Source organism: Chiloscyllium plagiosum, unplaced genomic scaffold (genome assembly GCF_037043375.1).
Source record: "Chiloscyllium plagiosum isolate Xiang-an unplaced genomic scaffold, Cpla_swu_hap1 HiC_scaffold_6, whole genome shotgun sequence".
Classification (NCBI taxonomy): Eukaryota; Metazoa; Chordata; class Chondrichthyes; order Orectolobiformes; family Hemiscylliidae; genus Chiloscyllium; species Chiloscyllium plagiosum.
This window is the reverse complement of record NW_028270144.1, coordinates 132,278,244-132,298,030: the sequence shown is the minus strand read 5'-3', so window position 1 is coordinate 132,298,030 and position 19,787 is coordinate 132,278,244. Positions and strand designations below refer to the sequence as shown.

General features: G+C 46.4%; 1 protein-coding gene across 4 annotated transcripts in view; it reads right to left on the bottom strand.

Moving 5' to 3' along the window:
• Positions 1–19,787, bottom strand: part of apbb1 (amyloid beta precursor protein binding family B member 1) — a 173,518-nt gene that overhangs the window by 35,003 nt on the left and 118,728 nt on the right. For 3 of the 4 annotated variants that reach the window (XM_087988515.1, XM_087988514.1, XM_087988516.1), the window contains 3 exons: positions 9,062–9,177; positions 6,810–6,986; positions 4,275–6,504 (listed from right to left, as the gene is read on the bottom strand). In XM_087988515.1, the coding sequence (XP_087844641.1) occupies positions 6,337–6,504; positions 6,810–6,986; positions 9,062–9,177 (461 nt within the window). In that variant the 3' untranslated portion in view covers positions 4,275–6,336. Of the gene's footprint in view, positions 1–4,274; positions 6,505–6,809; positions 6,987–9,061; positions 9,178–19,787 lie in introns of those variants that run through there. The other variant, XR_015757510.1, reaches the window with a different exon arrangement.

Sequence of the window (19,787 nt, the reverse complement as noted above, 5' to 3'; positions counted from 1 at the left end):
TAAATGTTTAATTGTTTAGTTAAATCATAGGGCTGCAGATGTTTCTAACAACAAAACACAAAAGATAGAAAGGAAGCAAACCAAGCTCTTTCTCTCACTGTGTGTGTGTGTGTGTGTGTGTGTTTTCTAGGTAAAAAGATCTTAACAAAACGTCAATCCAAAATTTCAACCTGTTTCCCAATACCATCCGCTACGCAGATTCAAGTCCAGGAAAATTTTCCATTCTAGCACTTTAGAGACTCTGGACTCAACATTGAGTTCAATAGTCTAGATTAGAGTGGTGCTGGAAAAGCACAGCAGGTCAGGCAGCATCTGAGGAGCAGGAAAATCGACATTTCGGGCAAAAGCCCTTCATCAGGAATAGAGGCAGGGAGCCTGCAGGGTGGAGAGATAAATGAGAGGGGGGTGGGGGTTGGGAGAAAGTAGCAGAGAGTACAATGGGTGAATGAGTGTGGGGATGAAGGTAATAGGCCAGAGAGGAGGGTGGAGTGGATAGGTGGAAAGGAAGATAGGCAGGTAGGATAGGTCATGAGGGCGGTGCTGAGCTGGAAGGCTGGAGCTGGGGTGAGGTGGGGGCAAGCAGACTCTGAACTCTGTCCCCATTTTGTTTCCCCTGACTTTCACCTTCACTGTCCAGTATTCATAACTTGTTTTTGGCAGAGTTACATAGAACAGTACAGCATAGGAAAAGGACCTACAGCCCATGATACCTTTTTAAAACAATTTCCATCTTTCTCTATATGGTCTGTATCCCTCTATTCTCTGCCTATTCATGTCAGTCTAAATGCCTGTTAAACGGTGCTGTTGTGTCTGCTTCTACCACCTACCCTGGCAGCATGCTCCACGTACCTATCATACTCTGTTTAAAAAAAATCTTTCCTGACACATCTCCTTTAAAGTTTCCCCCCTCACTGTAAACCTATGCCCCAAGAATTTGACATTTCTACCCTATCTATGCTTCTATCCCCTCAGCCTCAAACACTCAACCAAAAGCCAAGTTTGTCCAACCTCTCCTTATAGCTAATATGCTCCAATCCAGGCAGCGTCCTGCTAAAGCTCCTTTCCACCCTCACTAAAGCCTCCACATCCTTCCTGAGGTAATCAGAGCAGCTCACATTGCTCCAAATCTGGGCTAACTGAACTCTTATACACCTACAACATTACTTGCCAATTTCTATATTCAGTGCCCCAACTAGTGGAGACAAGCTTGTCATACACCTTTGTTACAACTTTTATCTAATTGACACTTTCAGGGAGCTTTGGTCTTGCATGTTGAGATCGGTCTGTATATCAATGCTCCCAAGGGGCATTTACTGTATAGTTTCCTCTTGTATTTGAATTCCCAAAATTCATCACCTTTATACTTATCTAGATTAAACACTATATGCCATTTCTCTTCCCAACTGATCTGTATCCTGCTGCATCCTTTGACAACCTTCCTCGCTATCCACAACTCCACCAATGTTTGTAGTGTCTGCAAACTTACTAATTACATATATACAACAGAGGTTCCACTACTGATCCTTGCAGAGCATCACTAGTCACAGACCTCCAGTTAGAAAAATACCCCTCCAAGACAATTTTGTATCCAATTTACCAATTCACTATGGATCCCATGTGATTTATGATAGTCTGGTCCAGAAGATCGAGGCACCTTGATGCTTTAGTAAAATCCATGTAGACAACATCCACTGCCCTGCCCTCATCAATCATCTTTGTCACTTCCTCAAAAATATTCAATCAAGTTTATGTTAGAAGACTTCCCCTGCACAAAACCATGCTATCTATCCCCAAAAAGTCATTTTGTTCCCAAATGCAAGTACATCCAGTCACTAAGAATATTCTCCAATAACTTCCCTATCACTGATGTAAGGCTCAGCTGCTTATAATTTCCTGGATTATCCCTGACATTTTAAACAAAGGAACAACACTGGCTATTCTCTATGTTCTGGGACCTCGCCTGTGATTCGAAGATCTCTGTCAAGGCCCCAGCAATTTCCTGTTCTGAGGAAGGGTAACTCGACCAGAAACATTAACTGTTTTCTCTCCACAGATGCTGCCAGATCTGCTGAGCTTTTTCATCAATTTCTGTTTGTTGTTTATGATTTACAGCATCAGCAGTTATTTTGGTTTATACCCAGCAATCTCTCCCTTGATTCCCTCGATCCCTTCATGCCCTGAGGATTTCTTTAGCTTAATGTTTCTCACAGCACCAAACACCACCTCCCTCTTAATATTGAGATGCCCCAAAATATCATAGTTACTCTCTCTATCTTATCATTCATGCTCTTGTTGAATACCAATGCGAGGTATTCATTCAGGACTTCATCCACCTTCTCTGGCTCCACACATAAATTCCCTGCTTTATCCTTGAGTGAACTGTCCTTTCCCTAGCTATTCTCGTGCTCCTAATGTATGTATACAATGGCTACTTGCTGAGGAGAGTTCATGGCTCCTTTCAGCCCTCTTAACTCCATTTTTAAGTTCTTTCTTCCTTCACATTCTTCACTGGTCTCGTCTCATTTCAGTTTCCTAAACCTCACCATGGCTTCCTTTTTCCTTTTCCTTTTCAACTAAACTTTCAATATCTCTTGTCATCCAGAATTCCTGAATCTTGCCATCCTTCTCTTTCACCCTAACAGGAATATGCTGGTCCTGAACTCTGACTAATTGGCCTTTTAAAAGACTCCCGCATGTCAGGTATGGATTTACCCTCAAACAGCAGCCCACAATCTATTTTCCCCAGTTTTTGTCTTATACTGTTGTAATTAGTCTTCTCCCAATCTAGCACGTCTGATGTATATTCTGCTACTAATGTCCAGACTGGATTGAAATGATTGCAACAAGGTCAGCCAGCTAAACCTCATAGAATGAGGTCCTTGATTGGACCTGTTAATCTGGTCTAATCAGGGAACTCTGGCTGATATAAAAAGGGGAGTTTTTGGCCCTCGATGTTGCGCCGATCCAAGCCCACCTAACCTACACTAGCCCACTATCCTCCATATGCCTATCCAATGCCCGCTTAAATGCCCATAAAGAGGGAGAATCCACCACTGCTACTGGCAGGGCATTCCATGAACTCACGACTCGCTGAGTAAAGAATCTACCCCTAACACCTGTCCTATACCTACCATCCCTTAATTTAAAGCTATGCCCCCTCGTAATAGCTGACTCCATACGTGGAAAACTATTCTCATGGTCAACCCTATCTAAACCCCTAATCATCTTGTACACCTCTATCAAGTCACCCCTAAACCTTCTTTTCTCCAATGAAAACAACCCCAAGTGCCTCAGCTTTTCCTCATACGATCTTCCTACCATACCAGGCAACATCCTGGTAAACCTCCTCTGCACCCGTTCCAGTGCCTCCACATCCTTCCTATAGTATGGCGACCAAAACTGCACACAATACTCCAGATGCGGCCGCACCAGAGTCTTATACAACTGCAACATGACCTCAGGGCTCCGGAACTCAATTCCTCTACCAATGAAAGCCAGTACGCCATATGCCTTCTTCACCGCACTATTTACCTGGGTGGCAACTTTCAGAGATCTGTGTACATGGACACCAAGCTCCCTCTGCTCATCCACACTACCAAGTATCCGACCATTAGCCCAGAACCCCATCATTTTGCTACTCTTACCAAAGTGAATCACCTCACACTTACCTACATTGAACTTCCAACGCCCCTCCCCCAAGTCCCTCCTCCCTACCTTTTATCTTAGCCTGCTGGACACACTTTCCTACATTCCTGAAGAAGGGCTTATGCCCGAAATGCCGATTCTCCTGTTCCTTGGATGCTGCCTGACCTGCTGCGCTTTTCCACCAACACATTTTCAGCTCTGATCTGCAGTCCTCACTTTCTCCGCAACATTTAAGAGCCATCTTAGCAGATTTATAAATAGTGCAGGGAATATAGGGATACAAACTTCTCCAACCTAAAATATAAAACAGAAACATTGCATCCCGGAAACCATTCTGCAAACTCTCCTGCACTCTCTCCAATGTGTTCAAATTCTGGTGGTGGATTGTGGTGTACAAAACTGTACACAATGCTCCAGCTGAGGTCTGACTAGTGTCTGGTATTAGTTCAGCATCACATCTCGTAATTTATGTCCTTCTTAATAAAGGCGATAGGGAGACACGCAAAGGTCAAGAGGATAGTAAGAGGAAGGGTGTGGAGTGTGAAGAGAAAAGGGAAGTTGAGAAGAGGAGAAAAAAAAGGAAGACTTGTAGAGGAAGGCTGAGGTTCAGACACAGTAAACCATGAGGAGACACGACACTGTGACATTTATTTTGTTAATTCACAATAACACACAGGTTAAGCTCCAACGTTTTTTCATACAATTCTGCATTGAGAATTAATGTGAAGTTACTCAAGGAATCTATTATTCAACACAGAGAGCCCAAGGGTCAGTGTAAAGCAAGTCACTCCCCCAGCTCTCCAACATTTAAGGGCAGTCATAGTTTTTGTGAGTGTGTGTAAGTTCAGATGTGTAGTGCGTCCAGCAGCTGTTGTGAATTAGTGTAAGAGGCTAGTACCACATGGACATTCATCGCACCCTTATAATGCTCATGGTAATCACATCTCATTATTAATGTTTGCACATTAAATACAGGTACAGGATGTCAATAATAATGCAAACCAACAATTAAAATACTTTACAGGAGTCACATTTTTGAGCTTAAGTCACAGGGGAGGGAAGGGATGGTGCTGGGCAGGCAGAAATTGACTGAATCAACATCACTATTCAGCCATCATGAGAGGGCTGAGGTAAGGGGCAACTGTTGCTTGAGAAAGCCCTGGCTGCAGGAGTTTCCTGAGCACTCAGGATGACCATGAGTGTAGTGCCATACTATGCCCCTACTCCTGGGTCACCTCGAGTTGGCCTTGTTGACACTGCTTCATTTCCATCCCTTGTTTAAATTAAATATTTTGACTGTGCAGAGGGTACATGTTAAACACAAGATCAGTAAGAGGCACGATCAGCTTACCAGTGCGATAACATATGTCCATAGTCACTGCTTGTCCATTCAAAACACACAAATCCACAACTGGATTTTGGGTATGATTCTAGTTTAGTAATGGGCCAGACTCAGAATCACGCCCACAGTCTGCATATGGTGGGAGCAATAAGAGTCGCCATCACACCCATCGCAACTCACAGCAAACCTGGTACCAGGGGCATAGACCTAGTGATTAGAAAAGACCAGTACTTTAGTGTCTGGGCTCAGGTCCATCTCAGACTCAGACAGGTACACAGGGAATATAATTGCCATGGTTTCCTGATCCTGGACTGCCTTCCTCGAATGATCTAATTCCAGCCATGGTCAGGCCAGCAGAAAGGTTCCTGGGACCGACCAGTTCGCCATCAGGTCTGAGCAGTCGTGCAACAGCAAGAAAAGCAGAGAGAGAGAGACAGAGAGAGAGAAACACAGGCAGATTGATCACTGCAAAAATACTGGGCATCAACACCTGGAGGTGTGGGGAGCAGAGACTCATTGCCATGGGAGATGCTGTAGTGCTGCTATGATGAAAGATACTGTTTCCGATTGCTAGGATCAGTGTAGTGTTGTTCAGGAACATTCTGTAGCGTTGTCATGATGAACTGTACATTCCAACAAAAAAAGGCACATCAAATTCCACTTCCTGCTTGAAAGGAGGAATCCTGTGGGTTTTTCAAACTCTTGGGAGAACGAGGTCCATCGCTGCTTTCTGGCCTCAGACCCAAGCCCTGGAAATACTCTGCTACCCCAGGTCTGTCACTGCTTTCCGGCTAAAGGTCCAGCCCTTAAATATCTAAACCCTCAATATTTTACAAATCAAAATATTAACTTAGGATCCAACATTTTTAGAAGTATCAGGTTTCATTGGTACTTAGCTCCAAAATCAGTAATGGTCCCCACACAGGGGCCCCTTACCTGGGGAGATGCTGGATCCTGGAGAGACAGTCACCAGACACTGCTGGTGTCCTGTCAGCTTGTTGAGAGGAGAGGAGAGGAGGAATGGAGCGAGCTGGGGTGGGGGTGGGGGTTGTCATTGGGTGGAGAGATGTGAGAGGAGAGGAGGAGATGCCAGAGGACAGGGGAAGACACAAAACAGTTTGGGGAGATACAGGATGGGGAGAGAGTTGTGGGGAGTGTAGAGACAGTTTGTAGAGAGAGATGTGGTTGGGACCGGGGGAGACAAAGAGGGGGAAGCAGAGAGAGAGAGAGAAGTTTTGGTTGTGGGCTTTACTCACTGGCACATGAATTTGAATTGTTCTTGTTGGCAGTTTTGTTACTAAAGAGGAAAGAGTCCTGAAAGTGCAGGTCCAATCTGATCCTTGGAGCTGTTAGGGAGTCTGGGATCCAGAGCGTTTAGGTTTGAAGGAGCCCAGGAGAGTCTGAACGCCTTTTTTAACACTGGAACCGACTCTCCTGGCAACAGAATCTGCACACGGCACAGTCAGCGAGTTTCCGAGACCAGGCGGCCGAGCATCTAAACATTTCTGATATCGGAGCTGGAGCGAAAGGAGGAAGAATGATAGAAAACCATTAGGATAGTTCAACAAAAGGCTTTCACATCAGATGCAACTGGACCAGGCACTTTGTGCATTTCCCCAAATTGCACTGACGCCCACACCTCACTTAATAACCTCGACTCCATGAATCAGCAATCAACCCCCACCTGACCTTCGCCCCCACCCCAACTCCAGCCCTCCCCCACAATGAGACACACCCCATCCCATCCCCACCCCATCCCTGGTCTCACTGCATCCTCTCTCCTGTTACCCACCATACTTTGTGCAGTGTCCACCCGACTCACCATGCATGCTGCCTGCACAGCCTCTGATAGGCCAGCAGCATTGGGTTCACACCAGAACATGTGACAATCAAACTGATCAGGACCAGCAGCCATGATGAAGGCAAAGGAATGAACATCTCGGCCAACACCCATAAAGGAGAGGAAACGCACTCGGCATTCTGACAGAACCTCTTCACTCTGCGAGGTAAAATAAAAAATAAATAGTAAAGAGACATAGAGAGAGAGAGACAAGGACAACAAGCTGACGGAGGAGGAGAAGAATGCACACAGGGCTGTGGCCGGGGGGGGGGGGGGGATTAAATGGATGGGCACAGAAATGGGGGAAATGTACAAGGGTTTCTTTGTTGCTTTTGGAATGCATGCATCACTGGCTGGGCCCAGCATTTACTGCCCATCCCTAGTTGCCTCTTCAGAAGGTGGGGGGTGAGCTGCCTTCTTAAACCTCTGCAGTCCATGTGCTGTACGCAGACCCCACAATGCCCTTAGGGAGGGAATTCCAGAATTTTGACTGAGCAACATTAAAAGAACAGCAATATATTTCCAAATCAAGATGGTGAGTGGCTTGGAGGGGAACTTGAGTTCTGAGGAAGGGTCACATGACCTGAAACATTAACTCTAATTTCTCTCCACAGATGCTTTAGATTTAGATTAGATTCCCTACAGTGTGGAAACAGGTCCTTTGGCCCAACTAGTCCACAGCGACCCTCCGAAGAGTAACCCACACAGCTGCATTCCCCCTAACACTATGGGCAATTTAGCATGACCAATTCACCTAACCTGCACATCTTTGGATTGTGGGATAAAACTGGAGCACCCAGAGAAAACCCACACAGACACGGAGAGAATGTGCAAACCACACAGACAGTCACCCGAGGCTGGAATCGAACCTGGGTTCCTGGTGCTGTGAGGCAGCAGTGCTAACCACTGAACCACCGTGCCGTCAGACCTGCTAAGCTTTTCCAGCAATTTCAGTATTTGTTTCTGATTTACAGCATCCACTGTTCTTTTGACTTTTACTCTGTTTTGTTGCAGGTGATGGTGTTCCCATGAATCTTCTGCCCTTGTCCTTCTGGATGGTGATGGTCTTGGACTCAGGTGATGCTGTGAAGAAGCCTTGGTGAGTTTTTGCAGTGCATCTTGTAGATAGTGCACACTGCTGCTACTCAGCATCAGTGGTGGAGGGAGTGAATGTTTGTGGATGTGGTGCCAATCAAGCGGGGGCTGCTTTGTCCTGGATGGTGTCAAGCTTCTTGAATGTTGTTGGAGTTGCACCCATCCAGGCAGTGTTCCTGGGGAGTAGGGAATATTCCATCACACTCCTGCCTTGTGTTTTGTGTGTTGTATATTGTGGACAGGCTCTGGGAGTCAGAAAGTGAGCTACTTGCTGCAGTATGCCTAGCCTCTGATCTGCTCGTATTTATTATGCAATATTTATTTGGTTAGTCTAGTTCAATTTCTGGTCAATAGTAACTCTCAGGAAGTTGTTAATGGGGGATTCAGTGATAGTAATGTCATTGAACATCAAGGCTATATTTTTCTCTAGTTGGAGATAGTCATTGCCTGGTACCTGTGTTGTATGAATGTTAGTTATCAGTTTACCATTTGTCATACGAAACGTGTATATTGTCCAGGTCTTGCTGCATTTGAACATGGACTGCTTCAGTATCTGAGGAGTGGTGACTGGTGCTGGGCATTGTGCAGTCAACAGCAAACATCCTCACTTCTAATATGATGGAGGGAAGGTCATTGTTGAAACAGCTGAGGACGGTTGGGTCTAGGACACTACCCTGAGGAACTCCTGCAGAGATGTCTTGGAGCTCTGGGAGAGGGATTAAACAGGTCTGTATAGTCAGTGATAGTGGAAAGCATATATCAGATTGTAGGAGTTCATGGCACTAAGTATCCCCATTTCTTACCCTGTTTTCCTCACTAAACTCCAAATTGTCAGACATTTCTAGATTCCCTACAGAGTGGAAATAGGCCCTTCGGCTCAATAGGTCCACACTGACCGCCCCCACCCCCCCCCCCCTGCCGAAAAGTAACCTACCCACACTCATTTCCTTACATTTACCCCTGACGAGATCTCAATCACTTTGGTGATTGTTCCCATAGAAAGAGCCTGAAAGCTTAGCAACCACAGTGGTTTGGGGCCTCATTCGGTTAATTTGTTAATTCCCATGTTAAATGAAGATATTTACACAACCACTGTTGCTCCTACTTCAGATCATTGCAAGCCTCCCTCACTCTCTCACCTCCTCATTGATAATAGTGAGAGTCGCTGAAGCCACATTGACGATGACTGGAGTCCAGTTCTGCTTGTGGCTGTTCTGGATAGTGTTCTCCAGCGCACTGTTTATCACATCCATACCTGGGAAATGAGAGAATGAGAGAGAAATGATAAATCTTGGAATAAGAGCACAGGAACTGGATGAGGCCATTCAGCCACTCAAGCCTGTACTACCATTCATGGGAAAAAGTGAGGACTGCAGATGCTGGAGATCAGAGCTGAAAATGTGTTGCTGGAAAAGCGCAGGAGGTCAGGCAGCATCCAAGGAACAGGAGAATCGATGTTTCGGGCATAAGCCCTTCCTCAGGATTCCTGAAGAAGGGCTTATGCCCGAAACGTCAATTCTCCTGTTCCCTGGATGCTGCCTGACTTGCTGCGCTTTTCCAGCAACACATTTTCAGCTACCATTCATGGGACTATGCTGATAGGCAATCTAACTCCATTGACCCGTCTTCACCCCATATCCCTGAAAACCTTTTGGGCATCAGAGAACTATCAACCACAGGTGGGAAGTGAACAATTGCTATATGAGGACATTAAGAGACAGGAGAAGATGGCCATTCAGCCCTTTGAGCCTGCTCTGCCATTCAACAAGATCATACTGTTCAAAGTTTGTGAGAAGATTTGTAGCTCGGGTGCTCGTTGTTGTGGTTCTGTTCGCCGAGCTGGGAATTTATGTTGCAGACGTTTCGTCCTGTCTAGGTGACATCCTCAGTGCTTGGGAGCCTCCTGTGAAGCGCTTCTGTGATGTTTCCTCCGGCATTTATAGTGATTTGTATCTGTCCTTGCATGGTATTTTGTACACTACATTGGTTTTGCTCATGATGGGTATTGGGTCCTTCGTACTGGTGAGTTGTTGTCTGAAAGTGGCTGTTGGTTTGTGTGCTGTTATGAGTCCTAGTGGTCGCAGTAATCTGGCTGTCAGTTCAGAAATGCTCTTGATGTATGGTAGTGTGGCTAGTCCTTTGCACAAAACACTGCATAGGACAAACAGAAAGACAGCTAACGATCCGCATCCATGAACACCAACTAGCCACGAAACAACATGACCAGCTATCCTTAGTAGCCACACACGCAGATGACAAACAACATGAATTCGACTGGGACAACACTACTATTATAGGACAAGCCAAACAGAGAACAGCCAGGAAATTCCTAGAGGCATGGCATTCATCCACAAATTCAATCAATAAGCACATCGACCTGGACCCAATATACCGGCCACTGCAGCGGACAGCTGGAACTGACAACCGGAAGCGGCAGATACAAATCACTATAAATGCCGGAGGAAACATCACAGAAGCGCTTCACAGGAGGCTCCCAAGCACTGAGGATGTCACCTAGACAGGGGACGAAACGTCTGCAACACAAATTACCAGCTCGGCGAACAGAACCACAACATCATACTGTTGTTTCCCAGTTTCACCTTCCTCTATCAACCCCAAAGCCCGTAATCCCCTAACAGACAAAAAATCTCAGCTGTGATTACACTCAACTGTGCAGTTTCCAAAGATTCACAACCCTCAGTGAAGAAACATCTCCACAGCTCAGTCTGAAATGATCCACACCATTCATTGAGACTGTAACCCACATTCTAGATTCTCCAGGTACCCAGCAACTACACTGTCAAATCCTCAGACGGATATCTATGCTTCAACGAGATTACGTCACATTCTCCAAAACTCCAGTGAATGTTAACTCAATGTATTTAGTCTCTCATCACAGGAAACAGTCTATTGGTAGAACATAGAACATTACAACGCAGTACAGGCCCTTTGGCCCTTGATGTTGCGGCAACCAGTCATACCAATCTGAAGCCCACCTAACCTACACTATTCCATGTATGTCCATATGCTTGTCCAATGACGACTTAAATGCGCTTAAAGTTGGCGAATCTACTACTGCTGCAGGCAAAACATTCCACACCCTTACTACTCTCTGAGTAAAGTCCCCAGTTGTAACTTTATCCATCCTTCAGTATGGAAACTAAAACCAAGCACAGTCTGCCTGATGTGGTTTCAGTTATACAATCTCTACAACTCTTGAACTCCAAACACCTTGCAATAGATGTCAACATACTCAATGCCTACATACCTGCAGTGGTATCTGTAGTGAACTATGTGGCTTTGTTATAAGGTCACCCAGAAGCCTCTGAATAGCAACATTTACAAGTTTCTCATCATTTAAAAATAATTCTGCTTTACTATTATGATCAAGGGGAGGCAATAGTGTAGTCATTATGTCATCAGACTAGAATCCAGAGACCTCGACAAATGTTCTAGGAGTACAGGTTTAAGGAGAAAAAGGAGGAAAGTGGAGTTATGGATTACTGGAGCAGAGATCTATATTGTTATGATGCGGAGGCCAAACCTCATCGGAGGCTGAGGGTGACCTTATAGAGGTTTACAAAATTATGAGGGGCATGGATAGGATAAATAGACAAAGTCTTTTCCCTGGGGTTGGGGAGTCCAGAACTAGAGGGCATAGGTTTAGGGTGAGAGGGGAAAGATATAAAAGAGACCTAAGGGGCAACCTTTTCACACAGAGGGTGGTACGTGTACGGAATGAGCTGCCAGAGGAAGTGGTGGAGGCTGGTGCAATTGCAACATTTAAAAGACATCTGGATGGGTATATGAATAGGAAGGGTTTGGAGGGATATAGGCCGGGTGCTGGCAGGTGGGACTAGATTGGGTTGGGAAATCTGGTTGGCATGGATAGATTGGATCGAAGGGTCCGTTTCTATGCAATACATCTCTATTACTCTATGATTCTCTATTCATTAAACATGATCTCATTGCAAGACATACCAGACTCAATGGGTTGAATGCTGAACGTTTGCTGTTACGTCTTATGACAGCAGGTGAAAGTGAGGACTGCAGATGCTGGAGATCAGAGTCAAGATTAGAGTGGCGCTGGAAAAGTACAGCAGGTCAGGCAGCATCCGCAGAGCAGGAAAATAGACGTTTTGGGCAACAGCCCATGTCTTATGATAGTGCCAACCAAGCGGCTGCTTTGTTCTGGATAATATCAATCTTCGAGTGTTGTTGCAGCTGCACTGATCCAGGCAAATGGGGAATCAGGAGGCAAGTTATTCACTCCAAGATTTCCAGCCTCTGACTTTGTTGCCACAGTATGTGTTTAGCCCTCTTCTGTTTCTGAACAATGACAACCCCAAGATGTTGATAATGGGGAAAATCAGCAATGAATTGTCACTGAACATCAAGGAACAATAGGTAGATTGTCTGGCACTTGCATGATATGCATGTTAATTGCTACTTGTGAGCCCAAGCCTGGATATTGTCCAGGTCTGGCTGCATTTGAACATAAATTGCTTCAACATCTGAGTCGTCACAAATGGTGCTCAACATAGTACAATCATTGGCGAACATCCTTATTTCTGACTTTATGATGGAGGGAAGATCATTGATGAAGCAGCTGAAGATGGGTGAGCCTAGGAGACTACCCTGAGGACTCCTGCAGAAATGCCCTGGAGCTGAGGTGACTGACCTCCAACAATCATATTTCTACTTGCCAGGTATGACTCCAACGAGCAGACTACTTTATGACTAATTTCCGATGACTCTAGTTTTGCTTGGGCCCCTTATGCCTCAGTCAGTCAAGTCTGGCTTTGTCATCAAAGGCTGTCACTCTCACCTCCTGAATGAGGTCAGGAAGTGAGTGGCCCTGGTGGAACTCAAACTGGGCATCAGTGAGCAGGTGCTGCTTGATAGCACTATTGATGACACCTTCCATCACTTTACTGATGATGGAGAGCTTGGCTAGGGAAGTGGCAAGTTCTGGAGCACAAGTCTTCAGTCCTATTGTTGCAATGTTGTCATGGGCCGTAGCAGTATTCAGTGTCTCCAACCGTTTCTTGATATCACGTGGAGTGTTTTGAGATTAGATTCCCTACAGTGTGGAAACAGGCCCTTTGGCCCAACAAGTCCACACCAACCCTCCGAAGAGTAACCCACCCAGACCCATTTCCCTCTGACTAATTCAATTTAGCATGGCCAATTCACCCTGTGAGGACTCGGCATCAATATGGTTGGACATCGAGGCCTCCCAGGCAAAGTGCTGCGTCTGGACAAAATGAGGATAGTTGCAAAACATTGCCACAATCCAATAGTTATTATCACTGTCAAAGCGGAGTGCAATGAGACAGATGGAGGGTAATATGTCTAAAACAACTTTCCATACTCCCATAGTTGGTATGCCAGGTTTCTGGCCAGGGACAATGGATCCTGGGTTTAAATCCTGGGCGGATAGGGGAGTCTCTTGTTTGGGTGACCTGTTTGAAGATGAAATGTTATTGTCATTTGATCAAATAACTCATGAGTATGGATTATTGAGCAGGGACCTCTTTCGTTTTTCTCAGATCAGAGATTTTATCCAAAAGGAGACTATGCTTCTGACTGAGTGTTACAGATCGGATACGGAAAAGAGGATGCTTCAGGCTAACAGCACTCTCAGCGAATACTCGCTATCATTTGTTCGGGGGAGGTTCCTCAGGTGACACTGAGTGATTACGGGAGGCCTGGGAGAGAGAGTTAGGGGTGGAGATCACTCCGGAATCTTGGAAGGGCATTTGTGAGAGTGGGAAGAGGATTTCGATATCTAATAGGACCTATGCTATACAGTTAAAGATTCTTCATAGGGCTCATCTGGCCCCAGATTGTCTTGCAAAATTTAAGCAGGGTGTGTCTTCAATGTGCCCCAACTGTAAAATAAATACAGGTATCCTCACTCATTGTGGTCCTGCCATAGGCTCTGTACATAATGGAGTGCTGTGGCAGGAGTATAGAGGGGGTCTTGGGGACCGAAGTCAAGGTGGACCCAGTTTCTCTTCTCCTGGGTTTGCCGAATTTATCTCCCTTCGATGTACACAGAAAAAAGCCTTTTAGAATCCTCATTTTTTGTGCGAGGAAGAACATTGGGGCTTGCGGGGCAGGAAGAACTTCTCATTGGGAAGTTCTGATCCTGTGGCCCTGACAATGCTGGTTTCTCCAGAAGACAGATGGACCAGAAGAGGAGGAACAAGACCCAGGCAAGAGTTTCCTCAATCTTCAGACAGAGAGCAAGATGCTGCCTCCAAGATCTTAACAAAACCAACACATTCAATATAATAGCCCGTTTGTCCTGGGGTATCACTGAATCTTTGCCAATTGTCACAGTCGCACAGTTTTTAAAATCTAATTCATTAATGTACCATATGTAAGCTACTGTTTCTTAATAGAAGTAATAAAGAATCAGAAACACAGTAAAAACTGACTACCTGCATTAGGTAACTGTGTGAACTCCCGTCACCATCAACAATGTTCCATTTATCCCTACACTCTACTTCCTGCTCCATTAACCAGTCCTTTAACCATTCTAAGACCCACCTAAGCCTTAATTTTGTGTTATCACCTTTTAGATGACACTCTAAGTACCTTTTGAAAATCCAGTTATAATACATCCACTGGTTCCCCTTTATCTATCCTGTTCATAACATCCGCAGAACCTAAAGTTTATTAGGCAATACTTGCTTTTCATAGATTTACTGATATCTGATTTACTAAAGTTTTTGTGAACATTTCTTTAATACCCTGTAATAGATTCCAACATTTTCTCAATGACTTGCGTCAGGTTAACTGATCTGTTGTTCCCTGTTCCCTCTCTCCCAATTTTGTTGAATAGTTCTAACTTTCAGAGCGCTGGGACCATCCTAAAATCACAGAAACTTTGGAAAATCATCGTGTGTGCATTCATCATCTGTGTCACTCCCCCTTTCAGCTGCTGTGGATGTGTCAAATTGGCCTCCCATTAATTGCTCCAGTGTTTGTTTTCTGCTGAAATGAATTGCTTTAAGCTCCACTCTTCCATTAGCCCTTGTACATTTCTTGTATGGCTTATTGAGTCTTAAATTGTGAAAACCAAAAGAAAAGGAATTTGTTAAATGTTTCTGCCATTTTCTTATTCATCATTATAGTTTTTCTATTTAATTCAACCGTTCTTGTCTTTTTATATACTTGCAAAACTCTCAATTTGTTTTCTATTCCTGGCTAGTTTACTCATTCAAATTCTTTCCTTATCAACCACCTTTTGGTAGTCCTTTATAGTTTCAAATACATTTCCAATTCTCAAGTGTCCAACTATAAGTCACAGTATTAAGCCTCTTGTTTTAATCTAATACTATCATTAACATGTTTAGCTAGGTATGGCTTGATCTATTTTCCCCTGAAGTTTGTGTTTCTCATCCTGTGTAAAAATGTTCCTACTTATTTTCCTGAAATAACTGTGAAAATGGTCTGCTGAATTTGATATCCTTTGTAAGCTCCCTTGTGTAATTTTTACCATCTGTCAACCTTTGTGGTTCTTTGTATCATTCCCGTTCACCATGATCTCTGCTAGCTTTTGTAGTTTGGCTGCATTTTCTCTTTTTACCCTTTAGTGGTGTCTGGTTTTGGTTTTTGGTAAATAGAGCTCTCCGCCTTTCAGCATGTAAACTCGTCCTGAATCATATTAAATTTGCTTTTTTGGGTACCTCCCACAGATCATCTTCTGTCATTTTGCCCATTAACAGATTCGCAGACAGTCCCTATCTCATCCCATTAAGCCAGTCTTACATAAATCTGGAATCTTAGTAACTGGTTCACATTTCTCTGTCTCAGTCACATTATCATCACTATTACATCATTGTTCACACAATGTTAGGTTGATAATTAAATGAACAAATCAAGGATAGATTACTGCAGAAAACTATTCTGTGAACAATCATTTGGACTTTTGCTGGCCTGTTTATCTCAATGGGTGGGGAGGTTAATTCTCAATTCAATACACGCCTGGGGCTATTCACTGCAGATAGAAAAATAGGCAGCCAGGAGCTCGAGAGATTTCAGAAAGTCTTTGGAGGACCCTCATTATGGAAAGGACAGCAGTGGGGGAGTTGCATCTCTGGAACAAGTCACTGTTTGGCAGAAAGGGAGAATCATGTGTAGGGGATGGGGAGTTTACAGCACGGATAAAGCCTTTTGGCTCATCATGTCTGTGTTGGTCATGAGAAGTCTATCAGTTCTTATCTCATTTTCCAGCACTTGGTCCACAGCTTTGCACACAAATGCTCATCTAAATTCTTCATAAATGTCTCAATGCTTCCAGCTTGCACCACCCTTTTGTGCAGAGAGCTCTAAACACAGACTACCTTCTGGCAGGAGGAGCAGGCAGCAGCAGCAGTACCTGGAGTTGGATGGAGATGGTTCTGTCATGGTGGGCTCCAATGACGTCCGTGAAGTTAAATTCCTACCAAGTAAACACTTCCCAATGGCTTGACATCTCTGCCACAACTGGTGTTTGGGGGGGGGGGGGGGGGGGGGGAGTGAGCAGGAGGAGGAAGTGGGGGTGGGGGGGGAGAAGAGAGTGAACTGGGGTTGACAGAATGCAGCTGATCTTTGTATTTGAGAAAATAAAAGAAGAATCCAGTCTGTGCATGGCTCTGACCAATTTCCCCAGCACCTGCACCCCACAGCCACTTACAGCGCCACCCCGGCCAATCCTGGCACTGCCTCCGAATAATTCCACAGATTTATTTGCTGCTATTCTGAGTGTTCAATTGGATTCCTTTTTAAAAAAAAACCTGCAATAATGACATCAGTGAGTTATGTAGCCCAGAATGGTATGTGAAGTGAAGAGGAATACAGAGAGAAAACAGATGGAGTGGGTGGGTAGTTTACCACCTCCTGCATTCAAATACATACCAGCAATTTTGCAGTGCACACAAAATATTTCAGAAACTAAAATCATCATCTGTGTGTCTCACTCTGCTCTGTGCAATTCACTGACTCCACAAACAGACGATGGTGGTGGTGGCTCAGTGCAACATTACTGTCTGGACCTGGAATGTTGACTCTGTTTACTCTCCATGAATACTGTCAGTGAATTTTTACAGAAATTTCTGATTTCCAGTATCCACAATTCTTTGAGGGAGCGGCGCGCTGTCAGAGGGTCAGCGCTGAGGGAGCGGCGCGCTGTCAGAGGGTCAGCGCTGAGGGAGCGGCGCGCTGTCAGAGGGTCAGCGCTGAGGGAGCGGCGCGCTGTCAGAGGGTCAGCGCTGAGGGAGCGGCACGCTGTCAGAGGGTCAGCGCTGAGGGAGCGGCGCGCTGTCAGAGGGTCAGCGCTGAGGGAGCGGCGCGCTGTCAGAGGGTCAGCGCTGAGGGTCAACTCCAAACAGACCCCACCAACAGGGATATATTTCCCTCCCCACCCCTCTCCGCCTTCCGCAAAGACCGTTCCCTCCGTGACTACCTGGTCAGGTCCACGCCCCCCTACGACCCACCCTCCCATCCTCGCACTTTCCCCTGCCACCGCAGGAACTGTAAAACCTGTGCCCACACCTCCTCCTTCACCTCCATCCAAGGCCCTAAAGGAGCCTTCTACATCCATCAAAGTTTTACCTGCACATCCACTAATATCATCTATTGTATCCGTTGCTCCCGATGCGGTCTCCCCTACATTGGGGAGACTGGGCACCTCCTAGCAGAGCGCTTTAGGGAACATCTCCGAGACACCCGCACCAATCAACCAAACCGCCCCGTGGCTCAACATTTCAACTCCCCCTCGCACTCTGCCGAGGATATGGAGGTGCTGGGCCTCTTCACCGCCGCTCCCTCACCACCAGACGCATGGAAGAAGAACGCCTCATCTTCCGCCTCGGAACACTTCAACCCCAGGGCATCAATGTGGATTTCAACAGCTTCCTCATTTCCCCTTCCCCCAACTCATCCTAGTTTCTAACCTCCAGCAAACCTGTCCCCTTGACTTATCCGGACTTGTCCGACCTGCCCAGCTCCTTTTCCACCTATCCACTCCACCCTCTCCTCCCTGACCTATCATCTTCATCTCCTCCCCCACTGACCTATTGTACTCTATGCTACTCTATCTCCACCCCCACCCTCCTCTAGCTTATCTCTCCACGCTTCAGGCTCTCTGCCTTTATTCCTGATGAAGGGCTTTTGCCCGAAACGTCGATTTTGCCTGTCCTCGGATGCTGCCTGAATTGCTGTGCTGTTCCAGCACCACTGATCCAGAATCTGGTTTCCAACATCTGCAGTCATTGTTTTTACCACTGAGGGAGTGCTGTACTGTCGAAGGGTCAGCGCTGAGGGAGCGGCGCGCTGTCAGAAGGTCAGCGCTGAGGGAGCGGCGTGCTGTCAGAGGGTCAGCACTGAGGGAGCGCTGTACTATCGAAGGGTCAGCGCTGAGGGAGTGCTGCACTGTCAGAGGGTTAGCGCTGAGAGAGTGCTGTACTGTCGAAGGGTCAGCGCTGAGGGAGTGCTATAGGGCGGCATGGTGGCACAGTGGTTAGCACTGCTGCCTCACAGCGCCAGAGACCCGGGTTCAATTCCTGCCTCAGGCAACTGACTGTGTGGAGTTTGCACGTTCTACCCGTGTCTGCGTGGGTTTCCTCCGGGTGCTCAGTTTCCTCCCACAGTCCAAAGATGTGCAGGTCAGGTGAATTGGCCATACTAAATTGCCCTTAGTGTTAGGTTAGGGGTATGGGTGGGTTGTGCTTCGGTGGGGCGGTGTGGACTTGTTGGGCTGAAGGGCCTGTTTCCACACTATAAGTAATCTAATCTAATCTAATCTAATCTAATCTATACTGTCGGAGGGTCAGCGCTGAGAGAGTGCTGTACTGTCGGAGGGTCAGCGCTGAGAGAGTGCTGTACCGAAGGGTCAGCGCTGAGAGCGTGCTGTACTGTCAGAGGGTCAGCACTGAGAGTGTGCTGTACCGTCGAAGGGTCAGCGCTGAGAGAGTGCTGTACCGAAGGGTCAGCGCTGAGAGGGTGCTGTACTGTCGAAGGGTCAGCGCTGAGAGAGTGCTGTACCGTCGAAGGGTCAGCGCTGAGAGAGTGCTGTACTGTCAGAGGGTCAGCACTGAGAGAGTGCTGTACTGTCAGAGGGTCAGCACTGAGAGAGTGCTATACTGTTGAAGGGTCAGCACTAAGAAGTGCTGTACCGTCGAAGGGTCAGCGCTGAGAGAGTGCTGTACCGTCGAAGGGTCAGCGCTGAGAGTGTGCTGTACCGAAGGGTCAGCGCTGAGAGAGTGCTGTACCGTCGAAGGGTCAGCGCTGAGAGAGTGCTATACCGTCGAAGGGTCAGCGCTGAGAGTGTGCTGTACCGTCGAAGGGTCAGTGCTGAGAGAGTGCTGTACCGTCGAAGGGTCAGCGCTGAGAGAGTGCTGTACCGTCGAAGGGTCAGCGCTGAGAGAGTGCTGTACTGTCGAAGGGTCAGCGCTGAGAGAGTGCTGTACCGTCGAAGGGTCAGCGCTGAGAGAGTGCTGTACTGTCAGAGGGTCAGCGCTGAGAGAGTGCTGTACTGTCAGAGGGTCAGCGCTGAGAGAGTGCTGTACTGTCAGAGGGTCAGCGCTGAGAGAGTGCTGTACTGTCAGAGGGTCAGCGCTGAGAGAGTGCTGTACTGTCAGAGGGTCAGCGCTGAGAGAGTGCTATACTGTTGAAGGGTCAGCACTAAGAAGTGCTGTACTGTCGAAGGGTCAGCACTGAGGGAGTGCTATACTGTCCGAGGGTCAGTGCTAAGAGTGTGCTATACCGTCGAAGCGCAGCGCTGAGAGAGTGCTATACTGTTGAAGGGTCAGCACTAAGAAGTGCTGTACTGTTGAAGGGTCAGCACTAAGAAGTGCTGTACTGTCGAAGGGT